This window comes from Chiloscyllium plagiosum, chromosome 20 (assembly GCF_004010195.1).
Source record: "Chiloscyllium plagiosum isolate BGI_BamShark_2017 chromosome 20, ASM401019v2, whole genome shotgun sequence".
Taxonomy (NCBI): domain Eukaryota; kingdom Metazoa; phylum Chordata; class Chondrichthyes; order Orectolobiformes; family Hemiscylliidae; genus Chiloscyllium; species Chiloscyllium plagiosum.
The window spans coordinates 48,557,777-48,582,892 of NC_057729.1; the positions used below are offsets into that span (position 1 = coordinate 48,557,777).

The 25,116-nt window shown below is 41.1% G+C and overlaps 1 protein-coding gene across 1 annotated transcript; it reads right to left on the minus strand.

Moving 5' to 3' along the window:
- Positions 1 to 7,069: 7,069 nt before the first annotated feature.
- On the minus strand, positions 7,070 to 24,883 carry LOC122560244 (protein FAM83D-B-like). The gene is made up of 4 exons (XM_043710728.1): positions 24,406 to 24,883; positions 15,333 to 15,500; positions 11,345 to 11,469; positions 7,070 to 10,729 (listed from the first exon to the last, which is right to left on the minus strand). Exons 1-4 carry the CDS (start codon positions 24,877 to 24,879, stop codon positions 9,727 to 9,729), a joined length of 1,770 nt encoding a protein of 589 aa, XP_043566663.1. The 5' UTR covers positions 24,880 to 24,883; the 3' UTR covers positions 7,070 to 9,726.
- Positions 24,884 to 25,116: the final 233 nt, after the last annotated feature.

The following is a 25,116-nucleotide window of genomic DNA, read 5'->3' on the forward strand; positions in this document are numbered from 1 at the left end:
AGCGTCGCTCCGAAAGCTAGTGTGCTTCCAGTTAAACCTGTTGGACTATAACCTGGTGTTGTGTGATTTTTAACTTTGTACACCCCAGTCCAACACCGGCATCTCTGAATCATTAGAAAGAATTCATTCTTCTGTACTAACAACATATTGGGAACAATAAAATAATTGATGCACCATTAGGTTTGAATAACAGAAAATAAGTCATAAACAAAGGAATTAAATAGTCAAGGAATGAAGAAGGAATTGGAATATATTGAAATAAATTATTGGTTCTGATGAACAGTGATGTTGAACAGCAATCATCACCTATAAAGGCCAATGAAAAGATGTTCTCAAGGGTAATAGTCAGGATAATAAATGCATCAGCAAAAGGTGGTTGCAAAAAGGTGGGCTAATTAAAACAAATTTGAATGTAAATTGTCATTTTGTATCTTCTCACACATTTGTTTCTTTGGAGATTGGTGGCAAAGTGTTGGAAGGATTAGTAGGTGTCACAAATGCTTTTCTGTTCTGACTCAGAAGTAAGAAGTTCCACACACGATGACAAAACCCCAACTGAATGTCAGTAGATCATTAAAAGTCAGAGATGCTAAGCAGATTGCTCAACAGTTTCTTGCTTCATTCTTCACTAAAGATGAAAAATGTCATAATAAATGTACATAGAAGCGAGAGATAAAAAGAAACAAAGACAGGTTATAGAAATTAATAAAATTACATAATCAAAGGGAAATGATTAGATATTGATCTTAAAAAGAAAATGACAAAGAAGTTAAAGATGTACTTTACACTCTCAATAACTAAATTATGTGGTGGCAAATTATTTATTTAAAAAGAGAGACAAACAACATCATTGTGTCTATTTGCTTAAATTGTTTCACTAAGGACAGAATCTGAGAGTGCTTGGAAAGTGCATATGGATTAGAAGAGCCTGTTTGGTCTTCTAGCCAGAGGGTAAATTTAACTGAATGGGCTTCTTTGATAGTCAATAATGTATTTGGATGCAGAAGGATCAATGAATGATATATAAATCAATCCTGTAAAGGCATTTGATAATGAACCATATAAGAAATATCTAAATAGAGAACCACGGAATGGGGGACTACTTGCTGTACAGATTGGAAGTGGATTATCAGGTTAAAAATCAGAGTTTGGGATGAAAGGAATCCCTAGACGATGATGTGATGTGGAGGAGCTGGTGCTGGACTGAGGTGGACAAAGTTAAAAACCACACGACACCAGGTTATAGTCCAACTGATTTATTTGGAAGTATAAGCTTTCAGAGCACTGCTCATTCATCAGGTAGCTGGTGGGACAGCATCATAGGACACAGAATTTATAGTATAGCTTGTACATCCAAATAAGCCTGTTGGTCTATAACCTGGCGTTGTGTGATTTTTAACTTAGATGATTATGAATAGTGCTTCAGCTTTTCATTACATTAAATGAAAGCTCCCCAACTGAATTATTAATAACAAGTCAGAGCATCTTTTTATCACAGGATTGTCACAGCACAGAAGGAGACCATTCAGGCCATTATGTCTGTGCTAGCTCTTGGGGTGAGCAACACATCAAGTGCTATTCCCAACATTCTCCCTGTAATCCTGCAGCTTCTTTCTTTCCAGATAACAATCCAATTTAGTCTTGAATGCTTTAAGTTAACCTGAATCTCTGGGCATTACATTCCAGACCTTAACTACTCACTGTTTTATAGGAATGAGATATTGTCAAGAAAAAAAATGTGATGAGGAATACTTTACATTTACGACACTACAGGAATAATGCTTAATGTTTAAGACATTTAATCCACAACATAGATTGGGATGTACAATCCAAATTTGCAGTCAAAATAAACTCAAGTCTGATCAAAAAGAGTAAAGAATCCTAGGCTGCTGTACACATTTTCATATTGTTGACAATAACCTAAAACATCTTTGTTATCACTAGCAGATTAAATGTTCAGCTGTTGACCACAATGAAAATCTCTAAAGTGGATTCAGCAAGAAAATATACTTAAGTTTGAGATATTTCCAGAAAGGAAGTTCAAAGGGTGCTTGAAAGATTTATTGAAAGGTACTTGAGCTATATATTCTGTTCCAATAAAGTTTGTGTAGTATATGGAATGCAGTATAGTTGTTTATCTGTTTGGATTAAGAAACAGAATTAACTACATTGTGACATCAAGATGACTGGCTAAGTTAAAAAATAAGGTTTTACTGATCGAATGTATCCCAGAAGTGGGAGGTAAGGAAAGAAATTGCAAGACCCTTTGCAGAAATATGTGCATCATCTATAACTATGGGTGAGGCACCTAATGACGAGAGGGTGGTTAATGTTGTACTTTAAAAAGGGTGGTAAGGAGAAATCAAGGAACTAATGATCTGGTCTCCTTCCTAGTGGAAAGATGTTGTGAAACTTGAAAGGGTTCAGAAAAGATTTACAAGGATGTTGCCAGGGTTAGAGGGTTTGAGCTATTGGGAGAGGCTGAACAGGCTGGGGCAGTTTTCCCTAGAGCATTGAAGGCTGAGGGGTGACCTTATAGAGGCTTACAAAATTATGAGGGGCATAGGTAGGATAAATAAACAAAGACTTTTCCCAGGGTTGGGGGAGTCCAGAACTAGAGGGCATAGGTTTAGGGTGAGAGGGGAAATATATAAAAGAGACCTAAGGGTCAACTTTTTCACACAGACGGTGGTACGTGTATGGAATGAACTGCCAGAGGAAGTGGTGGAGGCTGATACAATTGCAACATTTAAAAGGCATTTGAATGTGTATATGATTAGGAAGGGTTTGGAGGGGTTTGGGCCAGGTGCTGGCAGGTGGGACTAGATTGGATTGGGATATCTGGTCGGCATGGACGGGTTGGACTGAAAGGTCTGTTTCCGTGCTTTACATCTTTATGACCTGTGAATGTAACTTCAGTTGTGGGTAAATTATTGGAGTGATTTTTAAAGATAGGATTTATGGACATTTAAGAGAGGTAGAGGTAAACATTGAATAGGAATAGTCAGCATGGTTTAGTGCGAGGAAAATCATGTAGCACAAACTTGATTGAATCTTTTGAGGAAGTTACCAAACCAATTGATGATTGCAGAGCAGTAACGTTGTTTACATGGACTTTAGAACCTTCAACAAGGTTCCACATGGCAGACTAACTGGTAAAGTTAGGTCACATGGGATTCAGAATGAGCTTGCCAATTGAATATTAATTGGCTTAATAGCAGGGTACAGAATGATGGTGGAGAGTTATTTTTCAGATTGGAGGCCTGTCACCAGCAGTGTTCCACAGGGATCAGTTCTGGGTCCTCTTTCGTTTGTCATTTATAGAAATGATTTTGATGAGAATATAGAAGGCATGGTTAGTAATTGCAGACAACACCAAAATTGGTGAGATAGTAGACAGCGAAGGAGGGTATTGGAGACTACGAAGAAATCTTGATCAAATAGGTTAATGGGCTGAAAAATAGCAGATGGATTTCACTCTGGTACTGCATTTTGATACAACAAAAGGGGATAGAAGTTAGACAATTAGGGCCTTGGGTAGTGTTGTAGAGCAGAGAAACTTAGGGGTTCAGGAACATAATTCTTTGATGCTTGCATCACATATAGACAGGATGGTTAAAAAGGCATTTGGCCCTCTTGCCTTCCTTCCTTAATCCTTTGACTATAGGAGTTGGGAAGTTATGTTGAGGTTGCACTGAGCATCGATGAGGCCTCTTCTGGAGTACTATGTCCAGCTCTAGTCACTTAGTTACAGTAAGGATATTATTAAGTTGCAGAGGGTTCAGAAGAGATTTTCCAGGTTGCTGCCACCTTTGCAAGGTTTGACTTATTAAAAAAAAGGTTGAATAGGCTTGGACTTTTTTCACTGGAGCATAGGAGATCAAGAGGCGACTTGATAAAGTTTATAAAATCTGGAGGAGTACAGATAGAGTTAGTGGTAGGTGTCTTTTCCCTAGGAGGGGGATTTCAAGATTAGGGAGGAACAATAAGGTGAGATGAGGGAGATTTAAAAAAAAAGAGACAAATTTGTTTCACACAGTGTGGAATGAACTTCCTTAGGAAGTGGTGGATGTGGGTACAATTACAATGTTTAAAAAACATTTGTATAAGTACATGAATAGGAAAGGTATGGAGGAATGTGTGTCAGGAGCAGATGGGTGGGACTAATTTAGTTTGGGATTATGTTCAGCATGGACTGGTTGGACCAAAGGGTCTGTTTTCATGCTGCATGACTCTGATCTATTTACTTAAAGATGTAGGTTGGAGTGGGGATGGGAAAAAGCAGATTGGAGGAATCTGAGAAACAAAAGGTATTGACAATGGAGAAACCACCATTGGATAAGGTCGGAGGCAAAATCAACACTTCAGGAAGGTTCAGTACTAATCACACAAAGTGTTTAACATGAAAATCTTGACATGTGGTCATTCTCCAGATATAATTGTAGGAATTGGCAATACTAATAACAGACATGTAGAAGAACAATACAGGTAGTGTTGGCAATATCAAAAAACAAGAATCAAATTCCAACTTCTTCTGAAATTGGGATTTACTTTAAAAAGTTATAACCTTGCACAATTTACTGACTGATAGAAAATTTTACTATTGGAGCCACCAATGATTTATTTCACTGGATTTTACAAGAGAATATCAGATTTAGTACATAACATTAAGTATCTATGAAACCAAAGTTTAATTCACAAATGCTATTTAGATACAGTCCTAGAGATGTATAGCATGAAAACAGACCCTTCGGCCCAACACGTCCATACCAATCAGATATCCCAACCCAATCTAGTCCCACCTGCCAGCACCTAGCCCATCTCCCTCCAAACCCTTCCTATTCATATACCATTCCAAATGCCTTTTAACTGTTGTAAATGTATCAGCCTTCACCACTTCCTTTGGCAGCTCTTTCCATACACGTATCACCCTCTGCATGGAAAATTTGCCCCTTAGGTCTCTTTTATATCTTTCCCCTCTCACCCTAAACCTAAGCCCTCTAGTTCTGGACTCCCTGAGTATTTATGCTTTCCATGCCGTTCATGATTTTATAAATCTCTATAAGGTCATCCCTTAGCCTCGGACGCTCCAGATGTTTGTATTATTGATAGTCACAAGTGAGGCATTGGAAGACTGGAGTTTGGCTAATGTGGTGCCAGTGTTTTAGAAAGGTGGTAAGGACAAGCCAGGGAACTATAGACCAGTGGGCCTGACCTCGGTGGTGGGCAAGTTGTTGGAGGGAATCCTGAGGGACAGGATGTACATATATTTGGAAAGGCAAGGACTGATTCGGGATAGTCAACATGGCTTTGTAGGTCCTCTACTTTTCGTCATTTATATAAATGATTTGGATGTGAGCATAAGAGGTATAGTTAGTAAGTTTGCTGATGACACCAAAATTGGAGGTGTAGTGGACAACAAAGAAGGTTCCTTAGATTACAACTGGATCTTGATCAGATGGGCCAATGGGCTGAGAAGTGGCAGATGCAATTTAATTTAGATAAATGCGAGGCACTGCATTTTGAGAAAGCAAATCTTAGCAGGACTTATACATTTAATGGCAAGGTCCTAGGGAGTGTTGCTGAATAAAGAGATCTTGGAGTGCAGGTTCATAGCTCCTTGAAAATGGAGTCACAGGTCGATAGGACAGTGAAGGCGGCGTTTGGTATGCTTTGCTTTATTGGTCAGAGTACTGAGTACAGGAGTTGGGAGGTCATGTTGCGGCTGTACAGGACATTGGTTAGGCCACTTTTGGAATATTGTGTGCAACTCTGGTCTCCTTCCTATTGGAAATGTTATCATCTGAGATTTATTAATGATTTTTGGACTATACCACTCATTTTTAAGTTTGGGATTTATTTTAATCACTTAAATCACTGGCAAATAATGAATGTTTACTGACATTTGAGGCTTTGGAGAAGGTTTGTAGCTCAGGTTGTGGCTGACGTCATCAGTTGGCTCTCTGAGCTGATAGGTTCATTCTCAGATGGTTTGTCACAAAGCTAGGCATCAAGTGAAGCGTTGGTGTTCTGCCCTGCTTGCTATTTGTGGGTCTTGGTTTGTTGTGGTGGGTGATATAATTTCTGGTTCGGTTTCTGAGAGTTTGGTAAATGGGGTCCAGATCGATGTGTGTGTTAAGAATGTTTCAGTTTGAATGCCAGGCCTCTTGGAATTCCACTGTATCTTTGTTTAGCCTGTCCCAGTAGAACAGGTGTTGCTCTTAGTCTGTGTGAATGGATACTAGTGATAGTTGGTCATGTCTTTTGGCAGCTCGTTCATGCTCATGTATCCTGGTGGCTAGTTTCCTGTCAGGTTTGTCCAATGTAATGTTTGTTGCAGTCGTTGCAGGGTATTTTGGATCTGATATTCGTTCTGTTGGCTGTGGGTATCGGGTCCTTTCACTTCATCAGTAATTGATTTTGTGTGGTAGCATGAACAATGCAGCCAGCCTGGGACCGGCCAAACAAAGACACACACAGGAAGTCCGAGAGGCCTGGCATTCAAACCAGAACTCCATTGACAAACATATAGATCAGGACTCCATTTACCAATCTGCCTATTAAAATATAAAAGAGAAATTGATTTCTGGGTCTAAATCACTCCCACTCATAACCAGAACTGTTTCAAACAAGGAGGGAAGAAAGTGAATTGTGTCTCGACAGAATATCAATTACACAGTTTGGTTCACTAAACATCATTTTGAGAGATTCAAGCCTGAATGCATCAAAAATATTTAAGCATGTTATATCATGGAATCCATGTATGTAAGAACACAGAATACATGAATTACAAATATCTTTTTACTCCAATTACCAGAAGAATTACTTATAGTATTGTAGCTATTTGATGTTTCTCACAACAAACTCCATGCTTTCTAGTGATGAAAACAGTTTCTCATTCTTAACTCAGTGCATTTCACATCACAGAAAGGAATTAAAAACTACAAGTGATACTTTTTCTGTAAAGTTTTTTTTTTATTAACAACATGCCTGTATGGCAATTTCTATGGTTACTTGATCCACCACTTTCAAGTACATTAATATAAATGGAAATAAAAAAACATAGCAATTGCTATGTGGCATATTCTTTGGCTTCAGAATTCTGAAATCATGAGAAATAATTCTCAGCTTCAGAGTTACTAATTAAAAACAAGATGTACTGTACACCATTTAAACACACTTCAGAATTAAAAATGTCATCAGTATTTTTTTAAAAAATCTTTTATTGCATTCCACAATAGCCAGTCTTGCAACCTGCAGATAGATGCTGCAAATCTCTGTAGATCAAATATTAACACCATTTCTATAATTTTCCCATAGCAACAATCCTCAAAATGAAGGATTTCATTCAATCATTTGAAAAGCCAAGGGACAGATTCAGTCTGGGAGCCCAGAGTGGCAGTGAACTTAGACCAATTCTTTAATTTTACAGCATAAGGATATACATTTAAAAAGACAATACAGAAAGCTAATAGTCAATAAACAAACATACAAATACCATCAGATATCCCAGCCACCAAATTAAATGGATATAAAGTTTACATCATCAATCCAATTTAAATGTGTGAGAAATTGACATACAAGTTTAAAACATTAGGGAAGGTACTATGGGCACTCTCAGTTTTATACTATTTATAAGCAAACCCCTTAAATGATATTGCTAGGAGTAGATTACATGGCAATTGGGCAACAATCTGTTGTGGTTACTTTGACAGCTTGAATTATGCACCGATTCGGGGCTACTTTAAATGTAAGGCATTACAAATCGTGCTTCAAAATCTCTGAACATTATGTTCCCATTGATCAATATTGCTACATTTTTAATGTTACTGAGAATATGTTTTTAAAAAAGATTGAGTCCATCACTAGTAGATGCTGAGCCAGAACAATTTGACAGGAATTTCTAGCTCATGCAGCTAATTTGACACCAGCATTCTTTCAGAGTTCATTAGTAAGGACCTGCTAATGAAAAGTTAAGGCACTTCAAGGCATTTCCCGTGGCTATGTACAAAATGATCTTCTATATATTCACATGAACTGTTATTTCAACTTAGAAGAAATTACAGAATTGTTGACATGAGACAAAATAAAACATCTCTCTCACAGTGCAGAAGTTAGGATTGTATTGTGTGACTGGGGCAGTCTAGCAGGTTATATAATATCCAAACAGGAATTTGAAAATGGGATAGCAATTCTTCCATTGCTTTCTAAAAGCCATATCCAGTTTTGTTCCTGATGTTAACTAGGATTTCAGCCTTTACCCAACCAGATACTGGAAATAAGTGTCCAAAACCAAATTTTCCCATGACTTGCACATAAAATTCACAATAAGTGAAAAAATGTTAAGAGCATTTGATTAGAAACATTGGGCAAGTTAGGGTAAAGGCATTTCCATTAGTGGGATTGTTGAAAGCAAAGGGTTATAAATGAGATGGTCAACAACAAATCCAATAAAAAAAACTTCTTTATTCAGTGATGAAAATGTGGAACCTACTTCATAGACTGGCTGAAGCAAATAGCACAGGTCATTCAAGGGAAAACTAGGTGCTACATTTGCTGGATATCGTAATAGGTTCAGAAGTAATGTGTAAGGAGACTCACGAGCCACACACTAGCATACGCCAGTTGGACCAAATGGCCAGTTCCCTTCACTAAATTCTACATGGAGAGATATGAACATGTCATTTTATTGTACATAATCTATGAAGCACCGTCTGGTTCCTACTGGAGGAATTACGTACGTACATACGTTTCTGAATTTAGGAACTAAATGCAGTTGTGGTGACTAAAGAAAATTCCTCTCCTTTAAAAATTGGAAAGTCAACCAATATGGTCCACTTCAGTACATCAAGCTACAAGAGAAGAGTTAAATATCAAAACTGTCATCTTCAATTGCAAATGAGAGAACGCATTGAATATTTTCACATGCATGTTTTATATTAAGCTTTACAGGTATTTTTTTAATTTTTTAAGAATGAACCACCTTAAATACAAAATTTGAATTTACAACCAACTCAGAATGAATCCAATTTCTTTTCAGCTTGCTGCATCTACCATCACTGGCGCTTAGGATTGCTTCTCTGTTCATATTTTAACATTGTCACTTTTCAGTCCTCGTTTATCACACCCATAATTTGTGAAAATCAAAATACTAACAAGGTACTGTAGATTCAGAAGGAAAGAAAGGCTTGCATTTATACATCTTCATGACCTCGATGCTTTTAACTCATTGTACAACAACTTCTGCATCCACCCAAGAGGGCAGACAGGACTTCATTTTAATAACTCATCCATTAACTAGCAGGTTACTAAATCAATGCTCCCTTAGTATTGAATTAAAGTATCATCCTAAACTTTGTACTCAGGACTTAAGTGAGACTTGAATCAGGACTCAGAGGTTATACTGCTACCCACTGAGCAACACCTGAAGTACAGTGACAAAAGGTAGTTTATTCAAAAAATATTGACAACTTTTATTTTAGAGGGCTCAAAGTGTCACCTGTGGAAATAGTCATCCTCTTTCATACAAGGCAATGCTAGTAAGAACAAAAATCATAGTTTGACTTGATAACTGAACATTCTATAGAATCACAAATCCTTTTTTAAAAAAGAAATCCTGGTTACTGATGTTAAAACTTGGCTAAAGACTACCAAAGTTTGATCAATCACTAAATAATCCACACACAACATGGTGAAAAATAAATCAGATGCGAATTGAAATAATGTTTAGTTACGCAGTGCCAACGAAGCCAATGCAGATACCTCCCTGAATCCCAAAACTCTATTCCTGCTCATTAACTCTCTGCTACCTCTCACATTATACTGGTCCAGCTCGTGGCTATGGAACTTGTTCAAGTGTCGACTCCTCGAGAGAATGGCAACCATGCTGTCCAGTTTGGAGCGAATGGTGATGTAATGGAACTGGCGTTCTTTGGTGAGTTTCTGGAAGCAGTTCCTCAGTGTGGAGTTGGTGCTGTGGAGACCTGCGTGATGATAGCTGGCAGAATTATGACACTGCTGACCTTCAGAGGTTGCGGAAGATGAAGAACGACTTGAACCATCACTGGACTCTGTTGGGGAAGGAGGAGGCTGATCGGGAGTGTCAGTTGACTTTCCAATGGCTGGACATCCATCTGTATCTGACTGCTCAGTGACGGACAATGGAGCAGGAGCAGTGAAAGTTTCAGCCTGTGCACCAATTCTGGTACAAGTGTAGGTCTGAGTGGAGCTCGATTTTGACAGGAGTGCAGTTTGGGTTTCCACATCCTTCAGCACAATACAGGTTTGTGTGGAAGTGTTGTGCATGACAGTCCCTGGCTGTACCTCCAGGTCAGTCTGTATAGAAACACTCTTCACATCCTTGGTTCTATGAGGGGCTTTGTCACTGAGAGTAGATGTTTCTGACACATGGCTATCTGCTGAGCCAACAGATGTTTGTGAGCATGGCTTTTTCTCAGCTGTTTGGTCCACAACTTTGTGTTTACACTTTAATGGAGAACATGGCACTATTTGTCTGTTGACGGCATTGCTGGCAGTGGGCTGTCTAGACACCAACCTCTTTGCTGCAATCTCTTCATAGATGGCACAATTTCTGAAATCTGCTGACTGGGTTGGTATTGGCTGTGACTGGGCATACAGGATTCGGAACTCCTCATCGTAAAACTCAGACAACTGTCCTGAGAGCACAGTCAAATTACTGCGATTCAGCTTCCCATCAGTCCAAGTAAAACTGCAGAAGGAAAACAACAGCAAGGTCAGAAAAAGACAAACACTGATTATACAAGTTACAATGATTGTTCCAAGGACTGGTTGCAGAATAACCTTAAACTAAGCAACAACTTCCAAAGCAATTCCAGCTCCTCTGTCCCAAATCTAGCCCAGGAGCAGGTGACTCTTTGAGGCTCATACCACTGGCTGTTGGGTGACCCTTCCAAGTGGTTACTCTTAACTAACATTGAATCATACACACTGAAGACATCCAAACCCGACTTCCTGCTTCCCATTTCAAGAAACAGAAAGTCAGTTGTGGCATTCAATGTTGCAGTCAGATGACCAACTTAGTTATACATAATATTTTATGAATGAGTAAAAAAAAATCTTGCATTAGAGAAGTAAACCTAAAGAGAGCGAGCAGCAGATATGGGTGTAGAATATCTATCACTCACACTCACTTCCAGACAAAGAGCATTCCTAGAATCTTTCTTTCATCACCCTCACCCATTAAACAGCTTTGGGAGGCTAATCAGACAATAATATAAAAAGGAACTAAAGTAGAACAGAACTAGCTATTTGACTGACTGCAAACTATACAGAGAATAAAATAAAAATAACATTTAATTTTCACCTGTAAGAGCCTGTGGCTACTTTATCACAATCAATTAACATGAATTTTTCATGAACTCTGCCGATAACCTTAGCTCCTGTTCTTGTGCAATAAGTGCATCCCGTTATTGTGCGGACTCTCATCTTCTGCAAGGAAAGGAAACAAATGCATTTGATACCAGGCCAAAATGAGCAAACCACAGAGACAGTTTTGTGATATATCCCCATCGCATTGGTTAAGAGACTGTGTACAGAGCCATGCTGGACATGAGCCAGAGAACAACAGGCCACTATCGTTAGACCTTGATGCCTGAATTTGGGAATGGTAAGATAGTCTGTTTCTCCTCCTAAACATAATCAAATAACATCTCAGATTTTGCTGCACATCTATAATAACACATGACTAACATTTTGAATATTCCTTCTTTCCTTAGCTGAGGACTTGCCCTTATCATAGTTGAAAGGATATTAAATGGATCTGTCCCGATTCCCACACTTCAACTCTCAGCCCTCACCCTCCTCCCAGACTCCAGTTAGGATGCAGCTTTGAATCCCACAAGACTATCTACACAATGGGTCGCTATTTTCCACCTCCAGCATGACATCACCAAAAAGGTGTCTTCCCTTCCCCTCCTCTTTCTGAAACCTGAAGGTATTATTCCATCTGCTATATCTGGAACATTCCACAAGTCACCTTCCTCACCACCTCCCCCGCTTCCAACTTCACTTGGCCTTTCACCTTCCAAGCCCTAAAACAATCCTTCTACAGGAAGCAATGACTAGAACAGCCCCTAGGGTAGGGTAAGGAAAAATCAGGGTGACAACCTCAGGCCCCAAGCTGGGGCTCTCAGCATTGGTAAAAACTGGAAATCAAGGGGAGGAGTCACCTTGAATAGGTGAGGGTGGCATCTTGTGTTTTGTTTTTGGTTCAGTGCGGAAGTTGCAAGGCATCATTACCACAAAGGAGTTTTACGATCCAGTTTTGAAGAAGAGTCATTGGACTCGAAATGTTAACTCTGCTTTTTGATGGTGCCAGACCTGCTGGGTTTCTCCATTGCTTTGTTTTTGCTGTTGAAGGAGCTTTATGAGTCATTAACAGAATAGAAGGAAAAGCGAGAGAGCTTTGGGAGCTGGGACAAGATGCAACTGTACAGTATGATTGATCTCAAGACAAGGGCCCAGTTGGTGGAATTCGCCCTGGGTATGCAACCCCTACAAATTCATAGAATCTCTACAGTATGGAAGCAGGCCTTTTGGCAACAGGCTCACACCAACCCTCCGAACAGTATCCCACCCAGACACATTCCCCTACCTCATTATTCTATATTTACCCCTGACTAATGTACCTAGCCTACACATCCCTGAACACGATGGCCAATTCACCTGACCTGTACATCTTTGGACTATGGAGGAAACCGGAGCACCCGGAGGAAACCACACAGACACGGGGAGACTGTGGAAACTCCACACAGGCTGGAATCAAAGCTGGGTCCCTGGCACTGTGAGGCAGTAGTTTTAACCACTGAGCCACTGGCATCGCCCCATTTTCTCTGACAATAACTTGTATTTCTCTCAGTTCAGTATACTGTACTTGCTGCTCACAATACCATCTCCTCCATTGTAGGGAGTTCACTTTGTAGATCATCTTTATGCATTCCATAAACTCGACTCCAAGGTTCAATCCCATAACTGGTTCCCACTCTCTCCTTGGCCTCCTGATCAACAATTTCATATTGCAACCGCTGTCCCATCTTTCCCTCCCCATCCTTTTTTCACATGTTTCACGTTTATCTTTTTCTCCTCTCTTGTTTTTGTTTCAAGACAGTAGCTCTTCTCCATTCTGCCATTCACACCACCTCCGGCCAACTTTTGTTTCTTTACTTGTCCCATTACCACTGCCTTCGATTGCACCACAACCTTTTTTTGCTATTTAAATCTCTTCCCATCTATCACAGACCTTTCCTTTTGCTTTTTTGCAAATCTATTCCCATCCCTCCCATTTGCTTAAAACCTATGACATCACTAATTTTTCCCCAATTCTGGCAGCAAGTCATTTATTTGAAAATGTGAACCTTCTCATCCCCTTTATTTAAAAAAAAAAAATCACACATCAACAGGTTATAGTTGAAAGAGGCTTATTTGGAAGTACAAGCTTAGATGAAGAAGCAGCACTCCGAAAGCTAGACCTTGCAAATAAAGCTGTTGGACTATAACCTGGTGTTGTGTGATTTTTAAACTTTGTCCACCCCAGTCCAACACCAGCACCTCCACATCATGGCTACCATCCCCTAAGTCACTGAGTATTTTTGGTGGTTTCTGTTTTAATTAAATAAAAAAATCTAAAGTTTTAAGCAAGTTTGATTTCTCTGCGGACGGCTGAAATTGAAGACAGAGACACAGTAACAAAACAAAAAGGAATTTGCTGGCGAAACTCAGCAGGTCTGGCAGCACCTGTAGGGAGAAAGCAGTGTTAATGTTTCGAGTTCTGTGACTCTTCTTCAGAGCAGAAGGCACAGCACATTGGTATTGCATTGGTCTGTGGGAGAATCAGGTTTTGTGCTCATTCTTCCAACACGCCACAATCTTAAATAATGTCAGGAGAGGACGTGAAAAGAATAAGTTAATTTTTCAAAGCAGCAAGCAATTGGAGGCAACTGAAAGCAGGATTTGTATGGATGCAAATGGAAAACAATCAAATCAGTTAGACAGACTGTAAAATAGCAGTGGTTAGAAAAGAAAAGAGCTGCTTTGTGGGCGGCACGGTGGCACAGTGGTTAGCACTGCTGCCTCAGCGCTAGAGACCCGGGTTCAATTCCCGCCTCAGGCGACTGACTGTGTGGAGTTTGCATGTTCTCCCAGTGTCTGCGTGGGTTTCCTCCGGGTGCTCCGGTTTCCTCTCACAGTCCAAAGATGTGCCGGGCCAGGTGAATTGGCCATACTAAATTGCCCGTAGTGTTAGATAAGGGATAAATGTAGGGGTATGGGTGGGTTTCGCTTCGGCGGGTCAGTGTGGACTTGTTGGGCCGAAGGGCCTGTTTCCACACTGTAATGTAATCTAATGTAATCTGTAATGTAATCTAAAAAAATACCATAATAGACAAACAACAAAAGCTTTACAGTCTCCAATTCGTACTTGTCATAATGACCACAGTGAAAAGTCAATCCTTTGCCAATTCATGAGGAATTATCATAGGACCACATATTTTTGGAAATTTATTTATGGGATGTGAACTGTGTGGACAAAACTAACATTTATTGCCCATTCCCAAGCTATCTTGTGGTGGTGGTGAGTTGATGTCTAAAACTATTGCAGTCCATGTTGTGCTTACAGAGTGCCATTAGGGAGGGAGTTCCAGGACTTTGATCTAAATGTCAGTGAAGGAAGAGGGATAGAGGATCCTATTGAATGGCACAGCAGGCTGGAGGGTCCAAATGGCCCCATTCTGTTCCTATTTCTTACATAGCTAAGTCAAGATGGTGTGTGGCTGGGAGGGGCCCATGCTGATGACGGTGTTTCCATACACCCACTGCCTTTGCCCTGGAATTGGAATGTCGTATCAGTGAACCCTTGGCATGTTGCTGCAATGCTGTTCAAGCAGGCTGCTTTATTCTGAAGCATTAAAGAATCTTGGATATATCAAGGAAAGTGGGAAACTTTCCATCACACACACTGATTTGGGCCATGAAGATGATGAACAGGCTTCAGGGAATCAGGAGATGTGTTAGTTACCTCGGAATTTCTAGCCTTTGGCCAGCTGTACTAGCCATGCTATTTACGTGACTGGTCCAGTTCAGTTTCTGGTCTAGTTCCTCTCCATCTCTGGGCTTCGGTAGAAAATGTACAGTATAATAATTCTTTGGTGCACAAAACCACGATTCTCAAAAATCTCCCCATCTTTTCCTCTTTGCCCTGAACCTTTTGAAGTCCTGCACATGCTCTCGATGCACAGTGGCTATGTTTTCTGACAAAGGTGGCATCCTATACCATCTCCATTTAAACAGAGACTTACCCTCTCCTCCTCCACCTGGACACCAGCATCCCGACACATTTTCTGAAAGAGTGGGAGGCCGGATTGATCGAGCAGGATGTAAACGGGGACACGTCTCCTCCGGCAAGCCTCATGGAGGTCCTTGAGAATGTCGATATCGGTGAAGGTGTCCATTACCAGGGCAATAACCTAAAGGACCAAAGAAGAGGAAGACAATATTAGAATTTAATATTTCAAATTTTTGTACGGAGTTTAGCTTGGGAGGGTGGAAGACAGATAAAGGAGATGTACTTTTGCAATCAGAAATAGCCAAGCCCATTCCAACCACAGTCCTAACTCCTCTAGAATAGGTTTGACATTGCCCAGAAGTGCATCACATTATCTTATAGGGAGAGTAGCAACTGGGACTGCAGGAAAGGTGATTTCAGTAGCATTTACTGCAAGAACCATCACAGCACATCACTACTGAAGTCTTCTCTCCTGTATAATTTATCATGGATACTACAGGCTACCTCATTCAAGTAAAGGTTTCAGAATTTGAACCACTGCTAAACGTTAGCTGATAAAATACAAGATATATTTTCTGCCAGCCAGCACACTCCCCAGAAAGACTCAAAAGGTCTGAATGAAGCAGTGCATTCTTCTTCCCTGGACTTACAACATGACTTGCCACCCTCAGGACACAGATGTGGTTGTAAACTATGCAAGTGTAATAAAAACTATTGCAAAGGAGGGGAAAAAAAAAAGACAGTGATCAGATAGCGAAACTCTGATCATCTCTTATTTGTTTGACCCCAGTTGTCTGAAGAGTGCAATCTTTTAAATAATATTTTAAGAAAGAGGCCATAACTCATTCAGCCTTCATAAGATAAGAGAAAACTCAGACCTTATTCACTGTGTGGGCCATTAGAAGGTGATGGCTTAACTCATATTGAGCTAACTTAGGCCTTGGTGCGGAAGTGCTAAACCCAAGCCAGCACATAGCTAACTGATGTACAGAGGGTGGAGGTCATCACTTACCTGGCCTGTAATCAACAGGTCAGAGTAGAGGAGGAGGTCATTCATTCTAGGTTGGGAATTTATTTAGAGTGAATTCTATGACTCTATGAATGGATGAGTACCAGCTCAAGCCAAAATATAAACAGTTCATTCATACAAAGGATAGTTGGGCTTGCACTTACAAAGCACCTTCATAAAGGGGCTCCATTGTTCAGCAACGTCTCATGGCTGATCTGTGGCTCAACTCCATATCCCTGTGGCCTTTGGCCCATATCCCTTAATGCCTTTGTTTATTTAAAAATTAACAACTGATCCAGCATCCACTAATATTTGTAGAAGAGCGCTCCAAACCTCTACCATGCTTGAGTATAGAAGTGGTTTATATCATCTCTTCCGAATGGTCTGGCCTTAATTGCTAGATTATGTCCCCTAGTTCCTGAATCCCCACAGGAAGAGAGAGAATAGATAATGATAAACTATCTTTTTCCGTTAATATCCTGAAGGCTTCAATCAGGTCACCTTTTAAACTTGTAAATTCTAAAGAAGACAGGCCTCCTCATAACTCCTGGACTTTGGGGGTTAAGTTATCGATCTTGTAAACATATTTTACTCCAAGGCCTAAATATCCCTCCCAAGGTGTAGTACCCAAATCAGTTCACAGTACTCCATGTGGGGTCTCACCAGGATTTTGTATAACTGCAGCATAACTTCTGCATCTTTATACTATAGTCCTCTGATATAAAAGCTGGTGTTTCATTAGAAGCCTTGATTATTTTCTGCACCTATTTTGTGGTATTTTAAAAGATCCATGCAGTTGAACCCATAAGTCTCTTTGGACATCCAGTGTATTTAACTTCATACCATCGAGTAAGTACACGGATTTGTTCTTTTTCACCCATCAGCCTTTGCTTCCCACTTCTGCCAGTGGAGTTCTATTGTGAATGCAGTAATGCCTTGCATAATGAAAAGTTGATTTGAATGCACTACACTTTGAATTCATTCTGTCCACCACCAGCAGCGAATTAATCTCCAAGATGCGCTACAGCAATTCAAAGCTTCTTCTGCAGCAATTTCCTAATCCACAACCTCCACCATCGTGAAGTACAATAAGTGTAAATGAGCATCAGACCGTACCAAGTTCCCTTCCAAGTTACACATAATTCTTATTGGATCAAAATCCTGGTATTTAGTCCTCAACATCACAGACTGCAGTACTTTATAGTTTAAAAGACATCAATTATTGGATGAGGGCATTGTTGACTGGGCCAGCGTTTAATTACCCAGCTCCAGCTACTCCTAAGAACAGTGTGGTTTTTCATCTTTTGTGAACTGCTGCACTCCTCAAGGTGTAGTTCCAGCTACACAGTGTTGGCAGGGGTTTCTAAAAAAAAAAGTCCCAAGCTTTCAAAAACAAGATTTTAAAACAGTGATACAGTTCTAGGTCTGGACAGTGAATGGCTTGGAGTGGAACTTGCAGATGGTGGTATTGCTGCATCCCACCCATGGAAGGACTTTGTTTCAGGTGGCAGAAATCACACATTTGGAAGGAGCCTCTGAGTTGCTGCAGTGAAGATGGTACACATGCTGCTATTGACCATCAGTGATAGAAGGAGTGAATGTTGAAGGTGTTAGATGTGTTGCCAAACAGGTTGCTTTATCCCAATGTTTGAGCTTCTTGAATGTTGTTGGAAACAAATTCATTGAAGCAAGAGATAATATTTCATTCTACTTTATGCCTTGTAAATGGTGGTGATACGTCAAAGGGATGAGGAGTTGAATGACTCACTGCAGTATTCCAAACCATTGTTCGCCATCCCCTTCTCAAAGGCAATTTGCCAGTAATTCTTATATCCAATGAACTAGTGGGAAAACACCTTCCTAAAAGAACCACATGGGGAGCTCTTGTGGCACTGGCTGTGAGCTAGCAGCTCTAGATTCAAGTTCCACACTAGGATTTGGTGGCGAAAGAAAGTGCATGAATAACGTGGCCAATATTAATCCTAATGGTCTGCCAATGGCGGATGGCAAGAGGCAGGGGAAAAATGTCTTCTTGACAGTTTACTTGATCTGGAGTGATTCAACTCCAGCTGTAACACTGGTGACAGCTTGTTCCAGGAGAAACTAGCAATGGAAACAGATGGCAGCATGTGCTTTATCTACTTCATTGAATTGAATTGAATTAGTTTATTGTCACATGTGCCATTGGAGAATCAAGGGTTATGAGGCGAGGGTAAGAAAATGGGTGTGAGGAACGTGGAATCAGCCATGATCCTATTGAATGTTGGATCAGGTTCAATGCGCCGAACAACCAACTCTTGTCCCTACTGTTAATGGTGTAGGTACAGGAGAGAGCCAAGGAAGTTAATAATTTGATATTCCAGCCTGAGGTTATTGTACACCATTTCTCTAAGGCAGCTGATCAATGTGTACATTGATATTTTACAGTGGGTTTGGAGAGAGCAGAAATCCAATCTTGAAGGCTCACATGACGGAAACCTTATAAGCTTTGCTCTTTATACGTTAGCGCATCTATTACACAAGAGTGAATCACTGCACTATTATGTATTCCCACAGACAGAATCACCTCTGTACCACACACACCCAAACACTATGTTCCTTATTTATTACGATCAACCTTGCTATCTCCATGGCAACAATAGCAGATTCCAGTAATTGGAACTTAAGGGCAATGTGCTTTTTGTCCTGTTACTGCCATCAAGTCAGCTAGCATTTCCACTCCTTCCATTCACTTTAGTGGGTCAATTTACCTTCTAGAGCAGTTTGAATCAAGATTGTTTTATGGCATCATACAGGATTCTGTTCATGCTAAAGAATGAATGTAATGCCATTTCCACATTCCTTTCATGACTTCAGGATGTCCAAAAGTTCTTTAAAATTTATATAAAAAGAAGTGTCTTCAATATAGGGAGACATCCCAAGAGTCTTTATAAAACAGAATTATGACATGAGCCACAAAAAGATATCAGGTCAGATGATCAAAAGCTTGACTGAATGGGTAGGTTTTATAGGGGCATCTTAAAAGGAAGAAAGCAAGATACAGAGGCAGACATGTGTGGAGAGGGATGCCTGAGCTTGGAGCCTAAGCATTGGAGGTTAATTGGGAATGTACAAAAGGCTAAAAGAGCACAAACATCTTGGAGGGTTGTGGGGCTGTAAGAGGTGACAGAGACAAAGAGGGGGGTAAATCCATGCAGTGATTTGAAAACAAATATGAGAATTTTAAAGACAAGACATTTGACTCAGTCAAACAAGCTAATTACCTACTTTCATAGTTAAGAGTATCCTGCATCATGGAAAACTCTTTCCCCTTCACCTGACATGTATGCCCTGTAGTTTTAGACTCCCCTAGCCTGGGGAAAAGACCTTGACTATTCATCCTATCCATACATCAAGATTTTATAAACCTCTATAAGATCACCCCCTCAGACTCTGCTCCAGGGAATACAGCCCCAGCCTATTCCACTATAGCTCAAACTCTCCAACACTTGCAACATCCTCGTAAATCTTTTCTGAACCCGTTCAGATTTGACGACATTTTTCCTATAGTTGGAAGACCAGAATTTAACACAGTATTCCAAAAGTGACATAACTTTTAAAAGGGAAAGATTTAAAAGGGACCTATGGGGCAACTTTTTCACCCAGAGATTGGTGCATATATGGAATGAGCTGCCGGGGAAGTGGTGAATCTGGTACAATTACAACACTTAACAGTCATTTGGATGGGTATATGAATACGAAAAGTTTAAGAGGGATATGGGCGAAATGTAATTCGATTAATTTAGGATATCGGGTCAGCATGGAGGAGTCGGACCAAAGAGTCTGTTTCCATGTTGTATATCTCTGGTTTTGTTTGAGGCACAGATATTGACCAGGATATTAGGGAAGACTCATCTAGCTATTCTTAGAATATGCCTTGGGACCTTGTCCACTCAAAGGGGCAGCTGTGTTAGAAGGCACTTCCTGCATATCCAGTCCTCCCTTGGTATTGCCCGGAGCATATCACCATAGACTTTGTGCTCATGTTTCTGGGCCTGGGTTTGAACTCTCAGCTCTTTGACTCAGAGGTGAGGGGGCTACCAATAGGTAACTTGCTTATTTGCTCTAAAAGGCACTATGTAACGTGTCATCATCTGCTTCCAGCATTTTCTGTTTTTGCTTTTGATTTCCAGCATCTTTAGTATTTTGCACTTTTTTTTTGCAGAAAATCTCTGTCTCCACACATTTTGCCTGAGGCACAGAATAACTAACTTCACAGTTTTAAAATCATGCAAATAACATTTAAATATCTGACATCAGCTTGGTTCATAAGAACTCACTGTTTAGAAAAACAACCAAAGCAGACACTGAATAAGAAACAGGAGCCATATCTGCTTCCACTACAGGTGTTAGATGACTAAATGAACAATAGCTTCTGCATCACCTGCAAAATTTATACTAAAGAAGTTCTGACCTTATTGTGCACAGCAGGATCTGTTGGGCAATTAACCTATTTTTCTAATCAACCTGTTCAGAGATATTATTGCACACTTTTGGAGCGTGGGACTAGAAGCTGGCCTCCTAGTCCAGGGGACGGAACATTACCATTGCGCCATAAGAGGGTCATCTATTAATCAGGACAGAGAATAGCAAATCAGCCTTTCATTGACTTAACATGTTTTAACTGCAATCTTACCATGTCCAAATGCCCAGATGATAGTTTTTTAAAAATATTATTCATTCGCAGGACAAGGGTATCACAGTATCGGAGCTACGTTAGCACAAATTTGTCACAAAACTGACAGAACAGATTGGTATGAGTAGGTTACTTGTCTCATTATAAAACCAATATACGAATTTACCAACCACAACAGCTCTAGCTCCATCAATTAAAATTCCTCACATTCACTATTAACAATACACATATTTTCCAAATATTTCTCTTCTGAAATTTCAGGATTAATTCTGCACCTCTTGGAATGCTATTCAGTGTAAAACTTTTTTAAAAAAGTAGAATCCCTACAAACTGGAAACAGGCCATTCGGCCCATGAGTCCACAGCAACCCTTCAAAAGAGCATCCCACCAGACACACCTCTATCCCAATACTCTGACCAATAAAGGAAAGCATACCAAACACCTTCTTCACTAGCTTATCTACCTACGACTCTACTTTCAAGGAGCTATGAAGCTGCACTCCAAGATCTCTCTGTTCAGCAACACACCATGGGACCTTACCATTAAGTGGATAACTCCTGCTCAGATTGGTTTTCCCAAAACGAAGCACCTTGCATTTATCTAAATTAAACACCATTTGCCACTACTCAACCGACTGGCTCATCTGATCCCGTTGTAATCAGAGGTAACTTTCTTCATTGTCCACTACATCTCCAATTTTTATGTCATCTGCAAACTTACTAACTAAGTTTAAGCTCACATCTAAATCATTTATATAAAATGACAAAAAGTAATGGACTCAGCACCGATCCTTGTGGCACTCCACTGGTCACAGGCCTCCAGTCTGAACAACCCTCCACCACCACCCTGTCTTCTACCTTTGAGCAGGTTCTGTATCCAAATGGCTAGTTCTCCCTGTATTTCATGAGATCTAACCTTGCTAACCAGTCTCTCATGGGGAAGCTTGTCGAACATCTTACTGAAGTCCATATAGATCACATCTCCTGCTCTGCCCTCATCAATCCTCAGTTTTTTGAGGAAGTAACAATCAAATTTGAGAGACATGATTTCCCACGCACAAAGCCATGTTGACTATCCCCAATCAGTCCTTGCCTTTCCAAATACGTGTACATCCTGTCCCTCAGGATTCCCTCCAATAACTTGCCCACCACTGACCTCAGGCTCACTGGCCTATAGTTCCCTGGCTTGTGCTTACTACCCTTCTTAAACAGCGGCACCAGGTTAGCCAACTTCCAGTCTTCTAGCACCTCACCTGTGACTATCGATGATACAAATATCTCAGCAAGAGGCCCAGCAATTACTTTCCTTGTTTCCCACAGAGTTTGAGGGTACACATGATCAGGTCCTGGGCATTTAGCCACTTTTATGCATTTCAAGGCATCCAGCACTTCCTCCTCTGTAATATGGACATTTCTCAAGATGCCACCATCTAGTTCCCTACATTCTACATCTATGTCCTTTTCCACAGTAAACACTGATCCAATGAGTGCAGATGTTGAGAGGTCATGTTGCAGCTGTACAGGACATTGGTTAGGCCACTTTTGGAATATTGTGTGCAGTTCTGGTCTCCTTCCTATCGGAAAGATGTTGTGAAACTTGAAAGGGTTCAGAAAACATTTACAAGGATGCTGTCAGGATTGGAGGAGTTGAGCTATAGGGAGAGGTTGAATAGGCTAGGGCTGTTTTCCCTGGAGCGTTGGAGACTGAGGGGTGACCTTATAGAGGTTTATAAAATCATGGAGGGGCATGGATAGGTTAATAGGCATGGTCTTTTCCCTGAAGTGGGGGAGTCCATAACTAGAGGGTGTAGGTTTAGGATGAGGGGGGAAAGATACAAGAGAGACTTATGGGGCAACATTTTCACGCAGAGGGTGGTGCATGTGTGGAAGGGATTGCCAGAGGAAGTGGTGGGGGCTAGTACAATTGCAACATTTAAAAGGCATTTGGATGGGTATATGAATAGGAAGGGTTTAAAGGGATATGGATGGGTGCTGGCAGGTGGGACTAGATTGGGTTGGGATATCTAGTCGGCATGGACGGGTTGGACCGAAGGGGCCGTTTCCATGCTGTGCATCTCTATGACACTATCCCTGTAACCCTGTATTTCCCACGGCTAATCCACCTAGCCTGTACATCCCTGGGGATACTGGGGCAATTTAGCATGCCAATCCACCTAACCGCACATCTTTGGAATATGCAGGAAACTGGAGCACCCAGAAAGCCACGCAGACATGGAGAGAACGTGCAAACTCCGCACTGACAGTCAACCAAGGCTGGAATTGAACCCGGGTCCCTGGCACCATTGCTAACTGCTGAGCCACTGTGCCACCCCTCATCAGAACAAAGGAACAGGGGTAGGCCATTCTCATTCCAGCATTCAATGAGATCATGGCTGATGTCTGGCCAAACTGCATATGATGTCTTTAGCCCATATCCCTTTGCTTACCAAAAACATATTTATCTTAGATTTAAAGTTAACAATGCATCCAGCATCCACTGCCATTTGTGGAATAGAATTCCAAACCTCTAACACAGTGTGTGTGGAAGTGCTTTCTACCATCTCTCCTGAACTGTCTGGCCCTAATTCTCAGACTATGCCTGAGCTATTCCTGGTATTTAGCTTTAATTGTCTTGGAATTTTTTTTCCCCTTTAATCTTTGAAGGGGATGCAGGACCCATTATGAAGGTTTGTATTATTTACGGATCATAAATTCCCCTTGAAGCGAAGGGCTTGCTGACCCATTTCAGAGCCAGCCATGATGCGTGTTGGCCAAAATAGGCAAAGATGGCAGATTCATTCCTGAGCAAGAAAGGTTTTTACAACACTGGATGGCCACTGTTATATTAGACATTATTTCATATTCTCAGATTTAGACATTCAATTTGAATTGCCCCAGTTGCCATGGTGGGATTTGAACCTATTTCTCCAGAGTATGAAAATTCAGGATTACAAAGTGCATTACCTAAACCTTTGAGAAAATGGTGGGGGATTGTTCCCTGGTCCAGAATCACACCCTGGCTGGAGTGGGCAAAAACAAGAGATCATAATCATTCCAGCACTGGAGAGCTTGAACTTCATTCTGTGCCTGAAATAGTGGCTTTTACACCCAGGCCCTGCTGACTAATGTGGACCAAGTAAAGTGCTGAAAGTGACTCTATGCATTCCACCAACACCACTGGCTGTCTCCTGTCAACCTTTCCTTCCACTGGCTAGATCAAGTCTCTTAAATGTAGCTCTATATTTTAAAAAAAAGTTTCCATCTTCAGTATATAACGTAGATTAAAGCTTCGACGTACGAAAGATTCTAGATTGAAATGAAAGGTCCAAAATGAAACAAATTCTGTACAGGGGGAAGGGGTTGGGGAATATACCAGATTAATCATATGCCCCCATTCCAATACCTTCTCTGCCTTTCTGATGAGCTTCCTTATCGCCTCCTTGCAGCTGTAGATGAGCTCCCCATAGCTGGGCTGGAAATAGACCTCCACCTGGGTCACCCCCCGGTACCAGTTGCTCGGATAGTCTGGCCACCCAATGTCCAGAACAGGCACCTCAGTGTCTGAGGCATCGGGGAAGTAGGTCCCCGAGGAGAGGTCATTGGACCCAGTGAAGGACTGCTCCAGTGTCTGACTCTCCAGCCCAGGGGGGCTGATGGTGGACTGCAGGATGCTGGCGATCTCATCGGCCGACAGGAAGCCCTGTGCTCTCTCCCTCTTCAGGAAGGCGCTGTAAGCCCCCTCGCCGCCGGCGATCAGCTCTTCCAAAGCCAGGCGCTGGGTCTCGCTGTAAAACTCCCGTAGTCCCAGCTCCTGCCTGGGGGCACCGCACCACCTGGAAACGATCGGCAGGTCATCCAGGCATTGGGAATCATTCATGGTCACGGTCCACCTCAGGCTGGAGACTTCAGACCCAGAGTCTGCTATCAGCGTCCCCTTTCACTCCGGAGACAGGGACTCTTCTGCTGGTTTGCACACACAGATACGGGAAGTCTTCTGCTGGTTTGCACACACAGCTATAGGGTAGTCTTCTGCTGGTGTACACACACAGAAACGGGGGTCTTCTGCTGGTTTGCACACACAGATACGGGAAGTCTTCTGCTGGTTTGCACACAC

Bases quoted from the DNA above. Each gene is read 5' to 3' on its own strand.
- LOC122560244 (XM_043710728.1), bottom strand. From the start codon at position 24,879: ATGAATGATTCCCAATGCCTGGATGACCTGCCGATCGTTTCCAGGTGG. The intron at 11,470-15,332 runs GTAAGTCTCTGT...CTTTCCTTGCAG, and splicing joins TCCAGGTGGAGGAGGAGAGG to AAGATGAGAGTCCGCACAAT. The intron at 10,730-11,344 runs GTGAAAATTAAA...TTCCTTCTGCAG, and splicing joins GTAGCCACAGGCTCTTACAG to TTTTACTTGGACTGATGGGA.